Genomic DNA, 24,568 nt, shown 5'->3' on the forward strand with positions numbered 1-24,568 from the left:
AGAATTTGAATAGGTAATATTTAATAAAGTCAGCATACTCCCACCACCTTTTTGAGCAACTTAATTAGAATAAAAATCTTTAAATCTATATATAGTATAACAATTAATAAGCAATTCTTCTAACTAAATAAAATCATAAAAAAATAAAAAAGTAAATAAATAACTTGACATTTTTTAAACTCTTTAAAAAAATAATTTTAAAAAGAAATAATTAAGATAGTATGGAAATAGAGCAAGATATAATTAATTCTGTAATAAAATTGATAAAGTAAAGCGAGATTAAAGAAGCTATTAAATATCTATTATAAATAGAGTAGGTCAACTAAAACGATTTAGAAAGCTTCTTAGATTGCCAAATATTAATCCCAACTTTTTCATATTTCATATAATAGGTGATAGCTTAGATTAAAGTGATAGAGAAAAACAAATATAATAGTATACAGTCTTCTCTCTTTAATAGAAAGATTAATGGTGATAGATGATTTTATGAAATGCAATATCAAAGATTAATGAGCAAACTAATTGTGATAAAGGATCCTACTTTTAGTGGTAGTATATTTTCATCATTATCATAATTAGCTAAATCAACCCCTGAACTATTTCTACGTAATTTATCTATTAACTTTAGCGCTATTTACTTGAAAAATGTTCAAACTCTTCCTAAAGATTAGAATACTTCTTTTATATCTTTTATAATTTAAAAGATTAAGCTCCTAAGTACAAAATAGATGCTTATTTCTATACTAATTTCTTAAAAATGTAATTTCAAAGAATCAAGTTGACTAAACAAAGTATAAAGTATGTAGTGTCAACTAAAGATTAAGAAAATTCTTAAAGTAATACATTTAAAAATATTTTTTAAGTTGATGCAGGATTTATGTTTCCCAGATTATCACTTAACTATAATATTTGCAAAGCTAATTTTGAAGAAAGTGACTAACATATTTAATTTGAATTCTTTTAGTTAATAAAATTAATTATGATTTACTGTCAAAATTCTGCTACTTAATTTATCTCCAAAAACATTTCTGAAATCCGAAATGTAATTACTGATATAAAAATTAAAAATTAATCTATAGCTAATGTTTATCTAGTGTTAGAATTAATAAATGAAGCAAATAGCAGTCAAAGCGAATACTCTCTTCTGATTATTGATAACTTATTGAGTTGGGAAAAATTCTAAAATGTTTTAGATGACTTAAGATTTCTCCAATTTAGTTTAAAATTTGAATTAAAGTGTTTTATATATATATAAATATGTAATTTTTATTTATTTATTTGATTATTTGTTTTAAATTTATTTATTATTAATATATATTTTTAGTTGAAAATAATTTCCTTTCAAAAATATTATTTTTTTTTAAATAATTTTTTATTAATCATGTTAAAATTTAAGTATTTTAAATATTCTATTTGTATATTTCAATATCATTTTTATTTATTATCTAAGGTCTGATGGGTAATGCTTTTCATAGTAGCAATATCATTTATTATTTTAGTATCCTAAGAAAATAATTTTGTTATTGAGATATTACCTTTAATTTATACTTCAGCGCGTTGGTTTAGCTTTAAAATGTAAAATTATTTAATCAAGCTATTTTTAATTTTCTCACATTACTCTAAAATATCATCAATTATTTTTTTAACACAGTAATTTAATTTAGAGTATTTATTTATTTGTTCTATTTCAAATAGTATTTTAGAATGCATTTTTACTATTAAAATTGTATTTTATTTGCTATTTTAAATTTTCAAAATACTTTAAAAATATTTTCATAACTATTATAATTAATTTAAGTTGGGTCAAAAAGTATAAAATATATTATTTATAATAGCTTTAATTTTAAAGAATAAATAAATACAATTACATTTAGAAAGCAACATAATATATTTTATATTAAATATTTAATTTCTACATATTATATTAATAGGCAAATTTTAGATTAAGAAATATAATGAAATAATTGTTTGTTTAATTGAATTAAAATTAAAATTATTTATTCATTTTTTAGATAGAAAATTTGTTACAGTGAAAATTAAGTTATGTATTTGGAGACAATATAAATTGTATCAAAATTAAAATTTTTTATTAACTTTTGCATTTTTTAAAAAGGGAAATTTCTTCCCAGTAAAAATTAAGCTAAATATTTAGTGGTAATGTAAAATCTTAAGACACATATTTTAAGTCAAGAGATTTATTAATTTATATTAAAAATAGAAAGTTTGTGTTTTTGTTATTTTTTACTCATTTAATTAATTTTTCGTCACAAGAAAAAATCAAAAATTTAATTGTAATCTACATTCAAAAGAATGTTAATTAGCCTTTTACACCTAATTACTTACTAATTATCGTAAATGGTAAATAGAAACTTTTTGAATTTTGCAAAATAATAACCTGATCACAAAAATGTTATTGAAAATATTTCTTAATATACATATTTTAGTATGCAATGCTTAAAAAAATATTTAAATAAAATAAAACTATCGTACTTTACCAAAGTAAAAGTTTTACCCAGTTCGTACTAATTTAGTAGTATATTTTTAATGCTTTTAGATTATAAAAATACCATTGTTTTTCATATAAATATTAAATTTCAAATATCCAATAAATATAATTTAAAAGTGGAATATGTTTTAATTCAATAATTTTAAAGATCAGCATACTTTTTTAACTTAGCTATAAATATAAAAATAAGAAATTTCTTAGCATTTTAACTTAATTATGACCTTATTTGAAACTAATTAATTAAATATTATCTAGTAATTGTATCTTTATAAAATTTAATGATTTTTTATTTGTATCCAAAAAATTAGGTTGATATTCTTTTATATAAAAACACACTCTGAATAGTCAGAAATGGATATTGTTATCATATTATTTATCAAAACAAACTTATTTAGTTTTAATTTTATTGTAAAATAATAAAATATTTCTTGAAAATTAGTAGCTATTTCTAAATTATTTACTTCAATAAATGTTTTTGAATTCTATTATTAATTACTAATCATTTTTCTCTATCAAATGAATCATCCTTATTTTAGATTTATAAGAATTAAAAAAATATGAGTCAACACTTTCTATGATAAGTGTTAGATATTTATTTGTGGCTAAATAATAAAAAGCTTATTTATTATTAAAAAAATCGATTCCTTTAAATTCCTCTATAAAATGTGTTAAGTATGCAAAGTTGTTAAAAATGCATTAATATTCACATTGCATTTTTATAAAGTCTTGCAAAATGCGCTTATTATCAATTAAATACACACATGAAATTCTTTATTTGAAAAATTGAAAAATAAATTTGAATATTTTGCTTGATTTATAATTGAAATACGATTAATAAATACGCATCGAACTTATTTTTACTGAAGATTAGAATCTATGTAATGTGAAATATTAAAAACTAAATTTAAGTTCGAGCAAATTTTTACACTTTATTTGCTTATTTAGTTGATTTAAAATCTTAATGTTGATTTTCAAAAATTTTAGGTAATAAATTAATTAAAAAAATATTTAATTTAATGTTTGCTTAAAAAATACTAATTTTCTTCTTTTTCTCACAAATAATCTGTTTTTCTAAATAAGAATAGAGCCAAAAGGGCTTTTCTTATTTAAGATAAACTTAATCTTTGAAAACTTATTCACCTTGCGCTGGTATCTAAAATTGTGAAATATGCGAGTTTTCGGTCTGCTTGAAATGTGCTGATGGAAGGGTTCTCCCTAATTGTAATTGCTCTTAAGGATTTATAGAAGTCAATGGAGTTTGCACTAAATGCCCTGATAATTGTTAAACTTGTTCAAGCAGCTCTACATGTACAACTTGTAACTAATAATATACATTAAATAATGGGTAATGCACTTGCAACGATGCCTTAAGTGGAAGTAGATTTATTTATTTTGTCTAACGCTCTTTCAAAACTATTTTTTTAAATAATAGCTATATGCAGTGATCCATTAAATCTTACTTTTAATACATTTATAGGAAGAGATTTAATATCAGTACAAATCAATTTTAGTGATAATATTAGAATATCTGGAATTGATGAATCTAAGCAATTTTAAATGCTCTAAAGTAATTGCATTATTTTACATTAAACAACTCTTGCTAATTATGGATTAGCATTTAATTAATAAAACGCTGGTTGCTATATAAATTAAAACCATTAAAATTAGTTTATAATTGTAGTAGGTAAATATTTATTTTCATAAAAATTATTTTAATCATATATTTGTTAATTATAATTATCAGGTTAACAATATGATAAAGTTGGTATCTTACAAACTCCTAAGTTAGTTACAAATTAAATACTAAATTACAGAAATGGATAAGTCAAACAAATATATTCTGCATTAACAAATTAAGTAGGGATTCTAAACTAATTAAATTAAATAAGTAAATCTTGCTATTTTCAAAATAATTAAATTGAAATAGGCGTACCATTTACTCCATCAAGCAGTAAAACTGCTACCATAGTTAACTAAAGTAATTTAAATGTTTAATGTAGTTTGATTTCTAACACGCAAGCAAACCCAACATTACCTTTTTCCTGTACTTAAACTTAGTTAAAATTTGACTTGAAAAATTTCTTTAAAGGGACAGTAATAACAATCTAAGCAGTTTGTACAAATATTTTTTAAATAGTAACAAACGACCAAATTTAAATATCTCTTACTGATAAAGATAATCAAATAAATATTCTTAATATTAGTAAATTACTTTCAAATTATAATTTTAATTCTAAAATTCCTTTCGAACTTTCATTAACTCACACACCATCTTCTTCAATGTTAGATTTTGCTGTTAATATAAATTCTTATCCTTAAATATTTACTCCTATTTCTGTTAAACCTGAAATCATTCTATATGAATTTGATATTCCTCCAAATTCAGTTACATAAGACACTTATGTTGAATTAAAGGTATTTATTTAAATTCATAATTTTTTTTTTTTTTTGCAATATTACTTACAACTTGTTTTTAAGTAAAAATATGAAGAAAAAAAAAAGAAATTAAAAACTGAATAAATTTTTGTGCTGAATAAAATAGAATAAAAAACGCTTTAAAATCTCAAAAATCTATTCTTCAATTTTCCATAATAGCTATTTTCTAAATAAATTCATTCAACAAACAAAATATTCAGAAAATTATTTTTTTATTTATTTTTAAATAAAAATTAATCTTTAAATTTTTTTTTTGAAGAAAAATAAGCTTGCATTTGCTTGTTGCTTAAAAAGTGAAAAATAATAAATAATAATTTACATAAAAAAAATAATTTTAAAATTTTTAATAAAAAAGCTATATAAAATTTTTAATTGAATTATTTAATTAAATAGGTTTCTGTAAGCAACACTCAATAAACAGTATAAACTGTTTAATACTTTTGGTTTAACTATCAAAGTTATTTTCAATTATCTCTCCTTTAAAAAACTCCAATCATAAATTTTGATCCATCTTAAAGTTTAACTTTAAATGCTTAAGTTATTGATTCAAATTATGCGACAACAGACACAAATTTGTTTTCAATTTAGTGGGTCTGCTTCGATACAAATAATCTACCATGCCAGTCAAGTAATGGAGCTCTTATTGATTTAAATTCTGGTTATGAATTGGATATGCCAAAAAATATATTAAGTTTGAATAGTAATTACAATATTTATGCTATCGCTTCAAGAAATTCTGATTTTACAAATACTTAAAAGGCTATCATAAGCATATATACTATACCTGCTCAGTTATCTTATACTATTTAAAATCAGTTATCTCCCAGCTCAATAACTGTTTCTTATCAAGATATAATTTCAGTGTATCTAGATTATACTTTGAATAATACACTTATTAACTATACAGTCAGAATATTTAAAGATAAATACACAATGAAGAGTATGTATTCCAACTCAAGTGCTATTTCATTTAGTATCTAAGATTACTTTCCCAATCTAAGCTTTTCAATTAATTCACTAACTGAATTAACTTTGCAATTCTAAGCTATGGATACATACTATTAGTCTACAGTTGCTTCTCCTACTCAACTAGATGTTAAAATACGTAATCCACCCTAACAATGTGGCTTCGGATTCAGTAATTCTTTTATAATTTATTTCTTAAAAAACATTTAAATTTACTAAATTATTAAATTTTTTGAAATTGAAAAATGTTTATAAAAAAATATTTATCCAAATAAATACTTCTAAAATTAATTAAATTTTTTATTTAATAATAAAATTAAACAAATCAATTATTATGGTGAATTAAAAAATAATTAATTTTTATTTTTGTTAAATTTATTTAGGTGGTTCAAATAATTATAAGGGATTCAAAGATTAAATTACAGTTTTTGTTAATAGCTGCTAATTTGATTCTTAATATTAACCATACACATACCAATACTTCTATTACTAAAATAAGACTCAACTATAATAAGAAATTGAAAATCCTTAAATAATAAATAGACAAGAATTAAGCTTAGTTTAAAGTAGCTCTCAGATCATCACATATTTCCCTCCAGGTAATTTAACATTAATGGTGGTTGTACAAGGCTAATACTCAGTTCAAGCAAATTTTACCTCAATTTTAGAAGTTAAAGATATTAACTTTGATCAATCTGAATATGAAAATTTTATATAAGACCAATATTCTAAGGCTCAGTAATAGCAAGATTAAAATTAAGAACTAATAAATTATCGAATGATTTCAATTGCTATTCAGTATTATGAAAATAAATAACCATAGTATTAATAGCCAGAGAATATTAATACATTAAAAAATAACATTATATAAAGATTATAAGATGCCTCTTGGTCTAAACTAAGTTAAGACGTATTATTGCTTTCCTAAAAAATTACTTCACAAATTTCTCAATCTAAAATTCAAATGAGTCCTGCTTTAGCTTAAATTATAAAGGCTTAAAATGAAAAAACTATTAATGATGTATCATAAGAAATATCAAATGCAGATTAATCTACTTTAACTAGCTCTCAAAAAAATAATTATTAATAAATTTTAAGCAATACATTATAGAGTTTCGTGAAAAGTGTTAATTCTATAAACAGTTGGACAGCTTAAGATTGCTAAAATATGATTGATCAAACATCTAAATCTTTAGATGGGATTTCTCAAACTATGGCAGTCAATTAAGCTCCTATCATCATATAAACTATAGAATCTGTGTTAACAGTTGAAAAGTTAAATTACTAGAATTTACTCAATAAATATTATAAAGGTAGCAGTATTTCAGGTCAAACATCTGGTAATAAAGTAACAGCCAATTATCATGTTTAAATGCAAACATACCCTACTTCTAGTCATGTCTATAGAAATGAACTTTCATAAATTAATGAATAATATTAAAATAAGACCTCCTCTTAATAAATATTAAATTTGCTTAATAAAACATATCCTGTAATAATTCCATCCATAAAAACCGATGTAAAACCTTCAAGAAGAAGAAGATTCTTAACTTTATACCCAGCTTAATTAGATGTTCCTATGGAGATCTAATTTGGGTAAATTACTGCTGAAGAAAAGTTAACATGTATTTAACGTTCAACAAGTGGAAAATGGGTAGCAAACAGTTGTAAAGCTTCAGTTTAAGTCATAGATAATCAAAGATAAATAAGTTGCTCATGCAAAAAACCTGACGTAACTTCATTGATAGCAGATGTTGAATAGCTTTTTGATAATGAAAATCTTAAAGATATTTTCGATGGGGATGGAATAGAAAGACTTATACACTTAACTGATTGGTACAAGTATGCACCAATTTGGACTATTATAGGTTTAAATATATTTTTGATTGTTTTAGTAATTGTTGGATGTAAACTTGACAAAAGAGATAAATTAAATATTGCAAATAAAAAATACCAATTAACAAAGCTTGAAGAAATTTAATAAATAAAAAAATCAAAAAGTTACCTTAAGGACGATATCAAAAAAAGCTAAAATCTTTTTATTATAGTAAAGAATAATGAAAAAATAGTAGAAAAATTATCTTAATTAGAAACGATAAAGCAAAGTGTTTACTAAGAGACTAAGGAAAATGAAAAATAAGAAAATTAGTTGGTTAAAGAAAATGGCAATTAAATGATTCAAACTTAATAACAATTTTCAAATTTTCAACTTGATAACGAATAAATCATACATGCAGCAAGTTTAGAAAATCAAGATTGTGAGATTTAGAATTTAAATGAATTAGAAAAAATTAACAATTTCGATAGTAAATAGTAAGATAGAAACACTAAATCATAGAACTCTAAAACCAGCTAAGCTAATATAGAAACGTAGCAGCAGTGTGAAACAAATCAAATAACTCCAACTAGTTAACAATATATTTAAAACCCCTAACCAGCAGATGACAAATAACCACACTAGCACTTGGATATTGATTCAATTAAATTTGATTGTTAGTAAGAAAATAGCGGTGAAGGTGAAGTACGTTCAAAGTAAGTGAGCTTAAAAAATTTAGTTAGTAACGAAACTCCTTAAAATAATCAAATACTTATTGAAAGTTAAAAAGAATTAAAAATAGGTTCAAAATCAGATTAAAATTTGAATTCAAAATAAGCATTTTCAATATAAGAATAGCTTGATAATGATCAAAATTAGTAATAATCAAATAATTGTTGTAAATCAGAATAACACCAATTATAAAGTACCATTTAAAATCAATTAGATGGCTAAACTCAATAAAATATCTCACTAAAGGATGACAACATGCAATAAAAAAATATGAGCAAAAAGGATTTAAAAAAATAATAAAAAGAAGAAGAAGAAAAGCTCAAATTATAAAAAGCAAAAGAAAAGCTAGATGACTACTTAAAATTAGAAAGCTTGGTGAAAGGAATCTTTGCTTTTCACATATTTCTCTCAACTTTCATAATTTACGACTAAAAATTCTCTCGTGCGATAAGATTTATAATTTACTATAATAAAATGATATGGCTTTTGGCGTTAAATTCAGTCTTTGGAGTAAATATTAGTGTAGTTTAGATAATTATTCTGAGTATTACATCAACTATAGTCCTGCTTATCGTAACTACAATACTTACAGCTTTGCTTTCAAAAAAAAAGTTAAAAATCATCGGCTTAATAATTACTTTTCTATTCTTACTATTTTGCTATTATAGCATATTAGTAGTTATTTCAGGATAGAATCCTTAGTAAGCTAATATTTGGATAGGCTCTTATTTTTTAACTCTATTTATTAACGAGTATCTCATAGGGATACCTATTTGCTGCTTAATGTATTACACAGCTAAAAAACTAGTTAGCAAAGTTGAGAATCCAATTATTTTATAAATTATCGGAACAGGGCTACTTATAGAAGCATTTAAAAATTGAATTTGATAAATAAAAATAAACTCTTAAATATTTTATTATATTTTTTTGGTGAAATTATTTTTACCTGTGAGTTTTGAAACATTAATTTATTATTTGACTTTATATCATTTATAATTATTCTATGTTAATTATTTTGTGAGTAAGGAATATATATATAGTTGAATAACAAATGTTATTTAATATAATAAAAAAAAATTTTAAAGAAATAAAAAAAGGTTTTGAAGCAGGTTTCGAACCTGATAGAAGAAAAAAATAAGTAAAAAATGTGTAATCTAAGATTTTATTTTTTACTTTTTTTATTTATTAGGTTTGAAACCTATTTGATTACATTTTTTTATAATTTTTAAACTTTATTTAATTTATAAAATAACGGTTATTTATTATTCTACTAAATATTTATTTCCTTCGTGAAATAATTATTTGGGAATAATTATAATGTTTCTATAACTTTATTTTTCCTAATGAGAAAAAAATTTATTGAGTTAATTTAAAAAGCTTTTTACTTAAAAATATAATTTATTGATTGTAGCTGATATTATCAATCCATTTAAAAAAAAAAATTACTTAAAAATGCAGGATTTAAATAAATAAGACGAAACACATATTTACAGTGTTAAAGAAGTATTTTAACTTTCAATATTTATAATTTAAAATTTATTAGCTTTAATAATAAATAGATTTATTCAAATAAATAGCATATAAGATGCTTAAAAATTGCGTAATTTATTTAGTTCAGACCAATATAAACTTTAATTGTTAACAAATAGCCCTACTGATTTTTTTAGTTATGGAATAAAAGAATTAACATACTAATTAGATTAATGCATAGATTTGATTACTTTAAAGATAGATTTAAAGTAAACATGAATTTAAAATAAAAACAAATAACAAATAACTTATTAATAAAAATAAACAGTGCAGTCCAACTTGATGATAGTGGATTAATTTCTATATCAAGGGTAATTGATAAATTCTATAAAAATATTCAAACACTAACTTTAGAAATAGAGTAATTTAATTAAAGTGTAAATAAAATTAAAAAATTATATATACTTATGTAGAAGGAATGGTATAGGTAATGAAGGTATGAACATTTTATGCGAGACCTTAAAAAAGTGTGATAGTATAAAATTTCTAAAATTAAATTTGAGGTAAATTTATTTTATGACAAACACAGCAATATTTATTTTTTATTAAAGAATAAATAAGATTAACGATAATTCATTCAGGAATTTAACTAACGCACTAATGTAAAAAAAAAGTTTATCCTACATTATCTTTGATTTTAGGTAAAAGATTATTATTGATATTTTGTATTGATTTTTATGATTAAATATTGAAGAGCAAACAATATTGGAATTGGAGGCCTTAAATTTTTTATAGAAAGTACATACTTAAATAAGAATATTCGAGTTTTCTAAATAAATACATGGTAATTTTTATAATAAATTTATAACTTTTATCAAATTTAGTAAAATATAATAGGATTAAGGAAACCTTTAAAAATACATTAATCAAGAACATAACTAAAAAGCAAAAAAGAATTTACAAAAGACTTGTATCAACAGAAATAATTATTTGACTAGCTTTTTCAAATTTTGATTAACTTTAAAAATTAACTCATTTGTGAATATTTATCTAAGAAAATAGTCTTAGTGAATTAATTTAATTATTTTTATATTTTTGTAAAACTAAACAAAATAAATTATTAATTTTATATCATTTTATTTATATACAGGACTTTCTAATATATTTTTACACAAATTAATTAACACTCATTTTTTTAAGGCTCAAAAAATAACTTTTATTTTTGTGTTAAAATTTGTGAAATACTCAAAATTTTATTGTAATGTTTTTATTTTATATAAAATAATTTTATAATTTATTCTTTATATTATTTTTAAATGATAGTTTGATAATAACATTTTAATTTAATTTTGTGTATAATAATTTTGTAATTAAATTCTATGGGTCAATTTTCTACTGATAAATAGTGGGATAAATTTACTTCCTAAATATATTTTAAATAAAATAATATAACTATGAATAAATAAAGATATAATAAAATCTAAAAAAGTAAAATTAAAAATATTTTTATATTCAAAAAAATTACAAAATTCAAAAATATTCATTTAATACATGCAGTTACATTATAATTATTTATATATATAATCTAAGAATCTAATTATTTTCAATATAGAATTGCGAAAACAATCAAACCAAGAGAGTAGACTAAATATACAGAGCTCAAGCTTGAGATAGAAGCAGAATTAGTCTTGTCTTCTCTTAAATTACCATTTGGTTTATTCTCAGTTTATGGCTTGTTATCAGGTTGAGTTTCTGGCTTATTTTCAGGATTAGATACAGGCTTATTTTCTGGTTTAGTTTCAGGCTTATTTTCAGGTTAAGTATCTGGCTTATTTTCAGGTTTAACATCAGGCTTTGGTGGTTAAGGTGTAACCTCAGGCTTGGTATTAGGTTCAGAACCCATAGCTTCTTTATGACATTTAATCTCAATATCAATCTTATCTTAGAGGATTTCACGTTTGGATTTGCATTTAGATTTAAAGCATGAAATTCTATTTGCAAAAGAATCATTATCATCCTTACAATCGCTAATGCAATCATTAATTTTGTCTTATTCTTCACTGCATTCTTCATAAGTTTCATCATCAAATTTACAGGTTTTAGGCTTATTATCAGTGCGGCATTTGATATATTTATCAGTGTCGTCTTTAGTCTTTACATAAGAAAGAGCTAATAAAACTAGTAGAGCAAAGGTTATAATCCTCATTTTTTTTTTAATTTATTTTATTTTTAATAGTTTTATTTTGTTTTTTATTAATAATTTATAAAAATGTTATGATACCAACTGCACTTATTTAAAGTATTGTTAATTAAAAATGAAGCTATAAGTTAAATCATATATTGTAAGATATACAAATATTATTTTAATAAATAGTTATATAATTAAAATAAGCAACTAAAAACTATTACTAAATATAAATTAATTAACTATTACTTAGACTTTATAAGTTAACTGGTAAGTAATTAATTAATTTTGAGTTATACTAAGTTAATATAAAATGAAAAAGATAATTTAGTTATATAAATTACTAGGAATGGTAATTGTAAATTTTAAAATTAAAATGAATATTTTTCATCATCTCTAGATATAACTACTTTGGCTTTTAAACATAAATATATTTTATTGCCTCTATATTGAATACGTAAAATAAAAAGATTAGGTAATTTTATTTAAAATTTAGTAACATAAATCATCAAATAATAAACAGTTATATTTGAACTTCGATTAATGAAGATTGGTAGTACATTAATTAATTAATCTTTAAAAAACTCTACTGATCTAATTAATTTTGTGCCAAAAATATTCTTATTAATTTTTTTAATATAATCTAAATCAGTTATCCTCAGTAATATAAATAAAGATAAGAAATTTTCGATCTCATTAATTTTACAATAGAATCAGAAATTTTATTTATTTAATAGTAATTTTTTAATGACTTATTATTTTTTGATTTCATTATTTTTTTAATCATATTAAATTCTTTAAATATTTTTATTAATTTGCTTTATAAAATTTTTTATTTCTAATTTTGCTAATCTATGAAATTTAAATTAATTTTACTCCAAAAAATTAAATCTTAGATAAAATGATATTAATTAATTTTTAAAAAGCAAAAAAATATTTTTTACAAATAGAAAAATATTCATTTTGATCTTTATTTTGGATAATACCACGACTAGTAATTTATATAACTAAGTTATCTATTGAATTTTATATATGCTTAACAGCTAAAATTAATTAAATGTTTGACAGTTATTTTATAAATCTAAGTAATAGTTAATTAATTTATATTTAGTACTAGCAAAAATTGCTCATTTTAACTATACAGATAAATATATTTATTTTAGTATGTCTTATAATCAATATATAATTTGATTTATAGCATTATTTTCCATGGACAATACTTTAAATAAGCACAGTTGGTATCATAACATTTTTATAAATTATTCATAAAAAACAAAATAAAACTATTAAAAATAAAATAAATTAAAAAAAAAATGAGGATTATAACCTTTGCTCTACTAGTTTTATTAGCTCTTTCTTATGTAAAGACTAAAGACGACACTGATAAATATATCAAATGCCGCACTGATAATAAGCCTAAAACCTGTAAATTTGATGATGAAACTTATGAAGAATGCAGTGAAGAATAAGACAAAATTAATGATTGCATTAGCGATTGTAAGGATGATAATGATTCTTTTGCAAATAGAATTTCATGCTTTAAATCTAAATGCAAATCCAAACGTGAAATCCTCTAAGAAAAGATTGATATTGAGATTAAATGTCATAAAGAAGCTATGGGTTCTGAACCTAATACCAAGCCTGAGGTTACACCTTAACCACCCAAGCCTGATGTTAAACCTGAAAATAAGCCAGATACTTAACCTGATAATCAACCTGAAGCTAAACCTGATAATCAACCTGAAAATAAGCCAGAAACTCAACCTGATAACAAGCCATAAACTGAGAATAAGCCAAATGGTAATTTAAGAGAAGACAAGGCTAGTTCTACTTCTAGCTTAAGCTCTGCATATTTAGTTTACTCTCTTGGCTTGATTGTTTTAGCAATGTTATTTTGAAAATAATTATAATCTTAAAAGCTTAAAATAAGATGTTTAAAAAGATTGATTTTTTTAGTTTTAATATCTTTATCTTCTTATATAAAATATTTGTTATCATTTTAGTAGTTTTTTTGAATATAAAAATATTTTTTTATTTTACTTTTAGATTTTATTATTGATTTGTATATAAATTATTATTTTTTATTAAATTTACAATTTTTCAAATGTATAATTTCATGATTATATCAATTAAATATATTTGATGTATATATCAAAAAAATCAATACTAGATAAATTAATCTATCATAATAATAAAATTAATATTAAAGAACCTTGCAATACTAAAAAATAATTATCACATAAACATAATCAAATTATGAATATTGTATTAATAAAATATTTATTTTCTGATAAATTTTGGTATATTAAATGAAAAATAGTACATCATTAAAATACTGTAAGAACTGTAATTTCCGCGTACCCTCATGCATTCATTTTATTTTCGTGCACCAAAATCATTAATTCATTTATTTCCGCACACTCCTGCCCGAAAATTTTGATGCGCAGAAATTACGGTTCTTACAATATTAGGTTTGGGCTAAATAAGTTTATAGAAAAGCATTATACCAGGAATTTAATTAGATTTAATGTTATAATTTTAATTTAGGGAAGTTTTATATGGTGGAATTATCAAGAAATAACTTTGATTTTAGTGTTAAAATTTGTATTTGTGACTAACTCAAAATTTTATTGTAATGTTTTTATTTTATTTGAAATAATTTTATAATCTAATCTTTACATTATTTTTAAACTGATAATTTGATAATAACATTTTAATTTAATTTTGTGTAAAATAATTTTGTAATTAATTCTATGTGTCAAGGATAAATCTATTTCCTAAATATCTTTTAAATTAAACAATATTACTATAAATAAATAAATAAAGAAATAATAAAATCTTAAAAAGTAAAACTAAAAATATTTTTATATTCAAAAATATTAAAAAATACAAAAATATTCAATTTAGTACATGCAATTACATTATAATTATTTATATATTTGCTTATAAATACTTTTTGTAATTAAGATGATAATTATTTTCAATACAGAATTGCGAAAACAATCAAACCAAGAGAGTAAACTAAATATACAGAGCTCAAGCTTGAGATAGAAGCAGAATTAGTCTTGTCTTCTCTTAAATTACTATTTGGTTTATTCTCAGTTTATGGCTTGTTATCAGGTTGAGTTTCTGGCTTATTTTCAGGATTAGATATAGGCTTATTTTCTGGTTTAGTATTTGGCTTATTTTCAGGTTTAACATCAGGCTTGGGTGGTTAAGGTGTAACCTCAGGCTTGGTATTAGGTTCAGAACCCATAGCTTCTTTATGACATTTAATCTCAATATCAATCTTATCTTAGAGGATTTCACGTTTGGATTTGCATTTAGATTTAAAGCATGAAATTCTATTTGCAAAAGAATCATTATCATCCTTACAATCGCTAATGCAATCATTAATTTTGTCTTATTCTTCACTGCATTCTTCATAAGTTTCATCATCAAATTTACAGGTTTTAGGCTTATTATCAGTGCGGCATTTGATATATTTATCAGTGTCGTCTTTAGTCTTTACATAAGAAAGAGCTAATAAAACTAGTAGAGCAAAGGTTATAATCCTCATTTTTTTCTTATTTCTTTTTTTTGTTGAATAATGTGATTTTGTTTTTTATGAATAATTTATGTAAATATTACAATTTTAAAAGCTCTTATTTAAAGCATGTTCGTTGAAAATGAAGCTATAAGTTAAATCATAGGTTGGATTGTAATATATAAAAATATCAGTATACAGAGTAATATAATTAAAATAAGCAACTAAATACTAGTACTAAATACAAATTAATTAACTATTACTTAGATTATAAGATAACTGACAAGTAATTAATTAATATTTAGTTATACTAAGTTAATATAAATTGAAAAAGATAATTTAGTTATATAAACTACTAGGTATGATAATTGTAAATTTTAAAATTAAAATGAATATTTTTCATCATCTCTAGATATAACTGCATTTGGCTTTTAAATATATACATATTCTATTACCTCTATATGGATTACATAAAATACAAAGGTTAGTTCATTTTATTTAACATATGTAAATAAAATATCAAATAAAAAACTGTCATATTTAAATCTTAATTAATGAAGATTGGTAGTACATTAGTTAATCTTTAAAAAATTCCACTAATTTAATTAACTTAATACTAAAAATATTCTGTTTAATTTGTTAAATACACTCTAAATCAGTGATTCTTAGTAATATAAATAAAGATAATAAATCAAATATAATTTTAATTTAAATTTGATAAATATATCAAAAAAAATATAGTTTTGATTAATGTTTCATATTCATGTTTTAATTAAATATTATTTTTTCATTTGTCTTGTAATATTTTTTATGACAATTATGTCAAAATCTATGAATTTTTTATCAGCGGTGTACTTTTATTTTATATTGAATTAGATATTTAAATATTTTTTGATTCAAACTTCCTTTAAAAAAGAAGGCTTATGATTAATTTTAAAAAAATTAAATATTATTTTGTTCCTTTTTTAAAAGAAGATATGATATAAAAATATTATCCAAACTAAGTACTGTAAGGTATTTAGTATTACTTAATATAATATGATCTTTACTTTATAGGAAATAATTATTTTTGCTATTTATTTAATTATCGTAATACCTCGATAGTGACGATAGTGTTGACAGGCATCACATATATTAAAAAATATTCTTTTAATAATATAAACCATTAATATGAAACTATTAAATTTGTATCCTTATTAATGAAGATTGGTAGTACATTAATTAATTAATTTTTAAAAAACTCTACTAACTTAATTAACGTAGTTCCAAAAATGTTATTTTTCTTATTAATTTTTTAATACACTCGAAATCAGTGAGCGATTCTTAGTAATATAAAAAAAGATAAGAAATTGACGATTTCATTAATTTAACTAAATGTCAGAATGATTTTTTTATTTAATAGAAATTTTTTTAATTACTTTTATTTTTTGATTTCATTATTAAATTTTTTATTTCTAATTTTACTAATCTATCAACTTAAAACTAATTAATTTTACTCTTATAAATTCAATCTAAGATATGCATTTAAAAAAAGCAAAAATGCATTTATTTTAAATAGAAAAATATTCATTTTCCTTTTACATTTACAACATACCAATACTAGTAATTTATATCACTAAATTATCTATATTATTTTATATTTACTTAATATGGATAAAATTAATTAATTGTTTGGCAGTTATCTTATAAATCTTAGTAATAGTTAAATAATTTCTATTAGGTACTAGTTATAAGTTACTCAATTTAATTATATAGATTAATATACTAATTTTTGTATCTATTACTATCAAATGTATGATTAAACTTATAGTAACATTTCAATTAAGAATTCTTTAAATAAGCGCAGTTGGTCGGTATCATAACATTTTTATAAATTATTCATAAAAAACTAAATCACATTATTCAACAAAAAAAAAGAAATAAGAAAAAAAATGAGGATTATAACCTTTGCTCTACTAGTTTTATTAGCTCTTTCTTATGTAAAGACTAAAGACGACACTGATAAATATATCAAATGCCGCTCTGATAATAAGCCTGAAACCTGTAAATTTGATGATGAAACTTATGAAGAATGCAGTGAAGAATAAGACAAAATTAATGATTGTATTAGCGATTGTAAGGATGATAATGATTCTTTTGCAAATAGAATTTCATGCTTTAAATCTAAATGCAAATCTAAACGTGAAATCCTCTAAGATAAGATTGATATTGAGATTAAATGTCATAAAGAAGCTATGGGTTCTGAACCTAATACCAAGCCTGAGGTTACACCTTAACCACCTAAGCCTGAGGTTACACCTTTACCACCCAAGCCTGATGTTTAGCCTGAAAATAAGCCAGATACTTAACCTGAAAATAAGCCTGAAACTAAACCAGAAAATAAGCCAGAAACTCAACCTGATAACAAGCCATAAACTGAAAACAAACCAAATGGTAATTTAAGAGAAGAAAAGGCTAATCCTGCTTCTACTTCAAGCTTAAGCTCTGTATATTTAGTTTCCTCTCTTGGTTTGATTGTCTTCGCTATGCTATTTTGAAAATAATTTTTATCTTAATTACATGAAAGTTTTAGAAGCTTAAAATAAAGATACCGAAATAGATTGATTTTTTTAATTTTGATAGCCTTATCTTAAAAAATATTAATAAATATTCATAATTAAATATATATTTTTATACTTTGTAGTTTTAGAATATAAAAATATTTTTTAATTTTATTTTAGATTTTATTATTGATTTATTTGTAAATAAATTAATATTTTTTAAATTTATAAATTTCTATGATTTATAATTTCATCATTATGTCAATCAAATATATTTTTACTTAAAATATGTTATATTCTGTAAATATTCTATTATAAGAGATCTCCTAATTGAAGAGATAGTTCTAATCAAGAGAAAATAACTTTTGAAATAATTTTTATATTTTGTATAGGTGTAGAATAATAAATAAACATGATAAAACAGTATCAAAATAAAATACATGTAAGAAAATATAACATCCATCAAATTTTTTCATGAGGATATCATTTATTGCACATTAATCATATCACTCATTAAAAATTAATTTTATAATACTTACCTTCATAATTCTTCACATGTATAATCTATTTATTAAAAATTTATTTAAATAGGTTAAAAAGCACGAATTTTATGCATTCAACTTATATACCTAAATTACATGTTCTCGTAAAAAAAACTAATAGGATTTGAGAATAATTAGAGATATTATAAATATTATATTCTTTTAAATATGTTTTAAATGTTTTATGAAAACTCACCTTACTAAACTAAGCTGAAATAAAAAAAAAGAATATTTTAAAACTATCTTCTCAAAATTTAATTAAATAATAAAAGTTTTTATCAAAATATGACTAGCATCTTTGCTTGCTATTTTAATAAGTACAAGCTTTTAAAAGAAATATTAAAATTTAATAATTAAAGTTACACAAACTTTTTGTGATTTCTCTTCCTAAAAGTAAATTTATAAAATTCTATTTGATAATTAAATTATATTTGTTCTTTATTAAGGCTTATAATTAATTAAATTAAATTTAATTGATATTCAATATTTTTAAATAAAAAAAAATGATATAACAGAAAACATATTTTTGCAATCTAGAAGAGGTGAATATTTAATTTATTTTTTATAAATATTATTTAAATTATTTTTATTAAAAAAATAAGTTTCTAAGCTCTTCACCTTAATCATTTTAGTTTATCCATATTAATCTGGAGAATCAGTAAATTTGATTTAAAATTATTATTTTCATCTAGTTTACAATATTATTTTTTAAATTGAAATTAATTAGCTTCTATATAAATTAACTTTATTCATGCGTATATTTTTTAATTATTTTATTTTAATTAAATTTTTATTTTGATTACTAATAATTTATTCTTTTATATTTTATAATTTTTTTTCATTTTTCCCTTCTAAATAACAATTTAATTATATATTTTTTATTCAATATTTAAAAAGATCTAATTAAGCTGGTGCAATTAATTCATCAGACTTAAGTTCTGGTTTAGGAAAGTGCACCAATCTTTCAAATTTGACACTTTATCTTGGGTAAAAACACTTGTTATTTTTATTTTATTGTGCTTGTGTTTTTTTTAATTTATTTATTTGTTTGCTTGTTAATTTAACTTATTTTTTCATATACAACTTTTATTTTTATTTTAAATTAATTTCTTTTTACTTCATATTTTTTCTTCATTTTTTCCTTCTAACTAACTAATTAACGATATATTTTTTATTCAATATTAAAAAAGTTCTAAATAAATTGGTGATAAAGGTGCTTAAGGCATAGGTTTTGGTTTAGGAAAGTGCACTAATCTCTAAAATTTGACACTTTATCTTGGGTAAAAACAGTTTATTTGTTTTGTATTGCACTATTTTTTAATTTAAAAGTGAATTTAAAACAAAATAAATAACTCTTTTAATTTATTTATTTATTTGATTTATTTTTGGCTTATTTTTATTATATTTGTGTTTTTCTAATATTTATATGTTTGCTTTTTTGCTAATTTAACTCAATTTTTCATTTTCAACTTTTGCTTTTATTATCAATTAATTCAATTCTTATTATTTCATATTTTTTCTTTATTTTTTTGTTTTAACTCATTAAATGATAATATATTTTTCTTTAATATTTAAAAAGATCTAATTAAATTGGCGCTATTGGTGCTTCAGATTTAGGTTCTCATTTAGGAAAATGTACTAATCTCTCAAATTTGACACTTAATCTAATGTAAAAACAGTCTATTTGTTTTGGATTGTGCTATTTTTATTAAAAATTAATTTAAAAAAAATATTAATAACTCTTTTAAAAATAATTAACAGCTTTTTCTATGATTTATTTTTTCTTTTATTTGTTGTGCTTGCTTATGTTTTTTTTTCTTTTTTATTTGTAAATTTAACTCATTTTTTCATTTTCAGCTTACTCTTTAATTATTAATTAGTTCATTTTTTATTATTTCATACTTTTTCTACATTTTTTTCTTTTATTATATAATTTTTCTTCAATATTTAAAAAGAGGGAATTAAATTGGTGATTAAGGTGTATCAGGCTTAAGTTTTTGCTTAGGAAAGTTATTTAACCTATAAAATTTGACACTTGATCTTGGGTATAAACAGTTATTGTTTTGAATAGGTTATTTTTGAATATCAAAATGAATTTAAAACAATTAAAATAATTCTTTTAATTAATTTATTAGCTTTTTATTTGATTTATTTTTCTTTCTTTTAAAGTATTAGCTTATTTTTATTTATTTATTTATTTATATGTTTGCTAAATTAACTCATTTTTTAATTTTAAACTTCTGCTTAATATGTTCATTATTTATTATTTCATATACTGACTTTCTTTATTTTTACTTCTAACTAACAAATTAATTATATATTTTTCTTTAAAGGTGTAATCAAATTGGTGATGAAGGTATATTAGGCTTAAGTTCTGGTATTGGAAAATGTACTTATCTCTCAAATTTAACACTTTATCTTGGGTAAAACAGTTTATTTGTTTTGGATTGTGATATTTTTTGGATTTAAAAATTAATTTAAAGCAATATAACTAATTATTTTAATTTATTTTTTCACCTTTATTTGATATATTTTTCTTTTTTATTATTTTGTTTATTTGTTTATTTGTTTTTTTTTTTTTCTTCTTTATTTGTTTGTTAATTATTTAACTCATTTTTTATTTTCAACTTTTGTTTTATTATCTCTAATTCAATACTTATTATTTCATATTTTTCTTCATTTTATCCTACTAAATAACTAATTAAATATATATTTTTTCGTTGATATTTAAAAAGGTCTAATTACCTTGGTGATGTAAGTGCATCGAGCTTAGGTTCTGGGTTAGGAAAGTGCACTAATCTCTCAAATTTGACACTTAACCTAAGGTAAAAACAGTTTATTTATTTTGTATAGTGTATTTTTGAATTTAAAAAATTATTAGTAATTCTATTAATTTATTTGTTAGTTAGTTATTTATTTTTCATTTTTTGTATTGAATTATTTATTTATTTGTTTGTTGATTTGACTCATTTCTTCGTTTTAAATTTTTTGCTTTATTATTAATTAATTTGTTTCTTATCATTTCATATTTTTTCTTCATTTTTTCCTTCTAACTAACTAATTAACTATATATTTTTCTCTTCAATATTTAAAAAGTGGAAATTAAATTGGTAAAATTGGTGGATCAAGCTTAAGTTCTGGTTTAGGAAAGTGCATTAATCTCTAAAATCTGACACTTAATTTAACGTAAAAAGAGTTTATTTGTTTTGGATTGCGATATTTTTGAAAATTTAAAAAGTGGAAATTAAATTGGTGACGAAGGTGTGTCAAGCTTAGGTTCAGTTTTAGAAAATTTCACTAATCTCTCAAATTTGACACTTAGTTTAATGTAAAAATAGTTTATTTGTTTTAGATTGCTCTATTTTTTAATATAAAAACTATTTTTAAAAAAATTAACTTATTAGCTTTTTAAATGATTTATATTTGTTTTTTTATTGTGCATGTTTTTTATTTATTTATTTATTTATTTTTTTGACTGTTTGTTAATTTAGCTCATTTTTTCAATTTTCAACTTATAACTTTATTATTAATTAGTTTATTTCTTATTATTACGTATTTTTTCTCATTTATTTCTTTTAACTAACTAAATAACTAAATCTTTTTTCTTCAATCTTTCAAAAGCGGAAATTAAATTAGTGATATAGGTGCATCAATATTAAGTTCTGGTTTAGGAAAATGCACTAATTTCTCTAATTTAACACTTGATCTAAGGTAAAAACAGTTTATTTGATTTGGATTGTTCTCTTTTTTGAATTGAAAAACGAATTTAAAACAATATTATTAAAGTTTTTATTTCTTATTAATTAATATTTTTTTTTCATTTTTTCATTCTAAACTTACTGATTTACTATTTTTTTTTTTCAATATTAAAAAAGTTACAATTAAATTGGTGTTATTAGTACATCAGACTTATGTTCCGTTTTAGAAAAGTGCACTAATCTCTCAAATTTGACACTTAACCTAAGGTAAAAATAGTTTATTTGTTTTAGATTGTTCTATTTTTAAATGTAAAAATGAATTTAAAACAAAAAAACTAAATCTGTTTAATTTATTTATTAACTTTTTACTTTATTTATTAATATTCTTTTTCATTTTTCTTGTCTTTTTTTTTAATTCTTTATTTGTTTGTTTGTTAATTTAAGTTATTTTTCATTTTCAAGTTTTGCTTTTATTATCAATTAACTAATTAGTTCATTTCTTATTATTTCATATTATTTCTTTGTTTTTTACTTCTAACTAATTAACTTTATATTTTTTCTTCAATATTTAAAAAGTGGAAGCTAAATTGGTGGCCAAGGTGCATCGGGCTTAGGTTATTGTTTAGGAAAGTGCACTCATCTCTCAAATTTGGTACTTGATCTTGCGTAAAAACAGTTTATTTGTTTTGGATTGTGTTATTTTTGAATTTAAAATTAATTTAAAACAATATAATTAACTCTTTTAATTTTTTTATTAGCTTTTTAAATAATTAATTTTTAGTATTTTTTTATTTTATCTGTATGCTTTTTTTATTTGTTTGTTTTTTAATTTAAATTATTTTTTTATTTTCAATTTTTGTTTTATTTTATGAATTAATTTCTTATTATTTCATTTTTCCCTTCTAATTTACTCTTTATTTTTTCTTCGATATTTAAAAAGAGAAATTTATATGGGTGATTAAGGTACATTGGACTTAGTTTAAGGCTTAGGAAAGTGCACTAATCTCTCAAATTTGACACTTTATCTTAGGTAAAAATTAATTATCTTTTTTTATTGAGCTTTGGTGTATTTTTTTATTCTTTGTTTTTCTGTTAATTTTATAACACATTTTTTAATTTATAAATTTTACTTTTATTATTATTAGTTCCTTTCTTATTATTTATAGTTTTTTCTTCATTTTTTCCTTCTAACAAACAAATTAACATTTGTTTTTTCTTCGATATTTAAAAAGTGGAAATTAAATTGGTGATGTAGCTGCCTCAGGCTTAGGTTATATCTTAGGAAAGTTCACTAATCTCTCAAATTTGAAACTTTATCTAGAGTAAAAATAAATATTTTATTTTTTTTGTATTGTGATATTTTTGAATATAAAAATGAATTTAAAACGATACATCAAACTCTTATAATTTATTTATTTATTAAATTTCTTTTTATTTTTTATGTGTTAACTTTTTTTTTATTTATTGGTTTAAAATGTAATGTTTTATTTAAAAAGTTTATTTTATTTTTTAGTAATTTACACTAATTTGTATTAAAAGGGAAAACGAAATCAACTAACCATAGCAATTGAATTTAAAGTGTTTCAAGTTAAAAAGATTAGTTGACTTAAAAATAAATTATTGATGATGAAAAAGTAGTGTAATAGGACGAATTAATATAACTATATTTGAATACTATAATATACTCTCTTTTATTTTAAAATATTTTATAATTTGATAAATTGACCTAAAATTTTGATAAATTTGTTATTATTACTTTTTTTATAAATGTTGTATTTAGGTAAATGAAAAAATAGTTTTAAAAAGTATAAATTTAAGAATTAAATTTACATAAATAAAGTAATTACTAAATTAACCTTGGTTAATGAAATAAAATAAGATTAAATAAATTTTAATTTATTCCTAATTAAAAATGATGAAAAACAGCACTTAGTTTTAACTATAAATATTAACAAATTATTTTATTAAAAAAATGTTGGCCATAATGATTAATTTTATTGTAAAAGATGGGTATTAATATTTAATACAAAATAATAAATGAAATTAAATTATGGATAATCTATAATTAATAAAGATATTGTTTCTAAAGACATTTTTCCAACTTAAGAAAATGATAATATAAAATTTTAAATTATAAATAGCAAGCTTAAA

General features: G+C 20.9%; 8 protein-coding genes across 8 annotated transcripts; 6 read left to right on the top strand and 2 right to left on the bottom strand. All coding sequences in view use genetic code 6, as the record gives it.

Moving 5' to 3' along the window:
* Positions 1-491: 491 nt before the first annotated feature.
* On the top strand, positions 492-1,282 carry TTHERM_000411409 (hypothetical protein; the record flags this gene model as incomplete). Its single annotated transcript, XM_012798818.1, has 2 exons — positions 492-606; positions 705-1,282. The coding sequence occupies 2 exons, from the start codon at positions 492-494 to the stop codon at positions 1,280-1,282; spliced, it is 693 nt and encodes a 230-aa protein (XP_012654272.1).
* Positions 1,283-3,522: 2,240 nt separating this feature from the next.
* Positions 3,523-9,338, top strand: TTHERM_00411410 (transmembrane protein, putative; the record flags this gene model as incomplete). Its single annotated transcript, XM_001020835.2, has 5 exons — positions 3,523-3,883; positions 3,939-4,190; positions 4,251-4,921; positions 5,336-6,080; positions 6,292-9,338. 5 exons carry the CDS (start codon positions 3,523-3,525, stop codon positions 9,336-9,338), a joined length of 5,076 nt encoding a protein of 1,691 aa, XP_001020835.2.
* Positions 9,339-9,908: 570 nt separating this feature from the next.
* Positions 9,909-10,920, top strand: TTHERM_000411419 (kinase domain protein, putative; the record flags this gene model as incomplete). The annotated part of the gene is made up of 8 exons (XM_012798819.1): positions 9,909-9,959; positions 10,016-10,056; positions 10,106-10,195; positions 10,255-10,347; positions 10,400-10,489; positions 10,538-10,627; positions 10,681-10,770; positions 10,824-10,920. The coding sequence occupies 8 exons, from the start codon at positions 9,909-9,911 to the stop codon at positions 10,918-10,920; spliced, it is 642 nt and encodes a 213-aa protein (XP_012654273.1).
* A 609-nt stretch (positions 10,921-11,529) lies between these two features.
* Positions 11,530-12,132, bottom strand: TTHERM_00411420 (BibA; the record flags this gene model as incomplete). Its single annotated transcript, XM_001020836.1, has 1 exon — positions 11,530-12,132. The coding sequence occupies one exon, from the start codon at positions 12,130-12,132 to the stop codon at positions 11,530-11,532; it is 603 nt and encodes a 200-aa protein (XP_001020836.1).
* A 1,292-nt stretch (positions 12,133-13,424) lies between these two features.
* TTHERM_00411430 (BibA) lies at positions 13,425-14,009 on the top strand (the record flags this gene model as incomplete). Its single annotated transcript, XM_001020837.1, has 1 exon — positions 13,425-14,009. One exon carries the CDS (start codon positions 13,425-13,427, stop codon positions 14,007-14,009), a length of 585 nt encoding a protein of 194 aa, XP_001020837.1.
* Positions 14,010-15,091: 1,082 nt separating this feature from the next.
* Positions 15,092-15,670, bottom strand: TTHERM_00411440 (transmembrane protein, putative; the record flags this gene model as incomplete). The annotated part of the gene is made up of 1 exon (XM_001020838.1): positions 15,092-15,670. One exon carries the CDS (start codon positions 15,668-15,670, stop codon positions 15,092-15,094), a length of 579 nt encoding a protein of 192 aa, XP_001020838.1.
* A 1,720-nt stretch (positions 15,671-17,390) lies between these two features.
* TTHERM_00411450 (transmembrane protein, putative) lies at positions 17,391-18,316 on the top strand. Its single transcript, XM_001020839.2, has one exon. It carries the CDS (start codon positions 17,428-17,430, stop codon positions 18,172-18,174), a length of 747 nt encoding a protein of 248 aa, XP_001020839.2. The 5' UTR covers positions 17,391-17,427; the 3' UTR covers positions 18,175-18,316.
* Positions 18,317-19,222: 906 nt separating this feature from the next.
* TTHERM_000411469 (cyclic nucleotide-binding domain protein, putative) lies at positions 19,223-24,041 on the top strand (the record flags this gene model as incomplete). The annotated part of the gene is made up of 16 exons (XM_012798820.1): positions 19,223-19,261; positions 19,322-19,377; positions 19,617-19,706; positions 19,910-19,999; positions 20,299-20,388; positions 20,675-20,764; positions 21,053-21,142; positions 21,455-21,544; positions 21,816-21,905; positions 21,958-22,047; positions 22,341-22,430; positions 22,595-22,684; positions 22,994-23,083; positions 23,358-23,447; positions 23,650-23,739; positions 23,957-24,041. 16 exons carry the CDS (start codon positions 19,223-19,225, stop codon positions 24,039-24,041), a joined length of 1,350 nt encoding a protein of 449 aa, XP_012654274.1.
* Positions 24,042-24,568: the final 527 nt, after the last annotated feature.

Source organism: Tetrahymena thermophila, assembly GCF_000189635.1.
Source record: "Tetrahymena thermophila SB210 genomic scaffold scf_8254555, whole genome shotgun sequence".
In the NCBI taxonomy this organism is placed as follows: Eukaryota; Ciliophora; class Oligohymenophorea; order Hymenostomatida; family Tetrahymenidae; genus Tetrahymena; species Tetrahymena thermophila.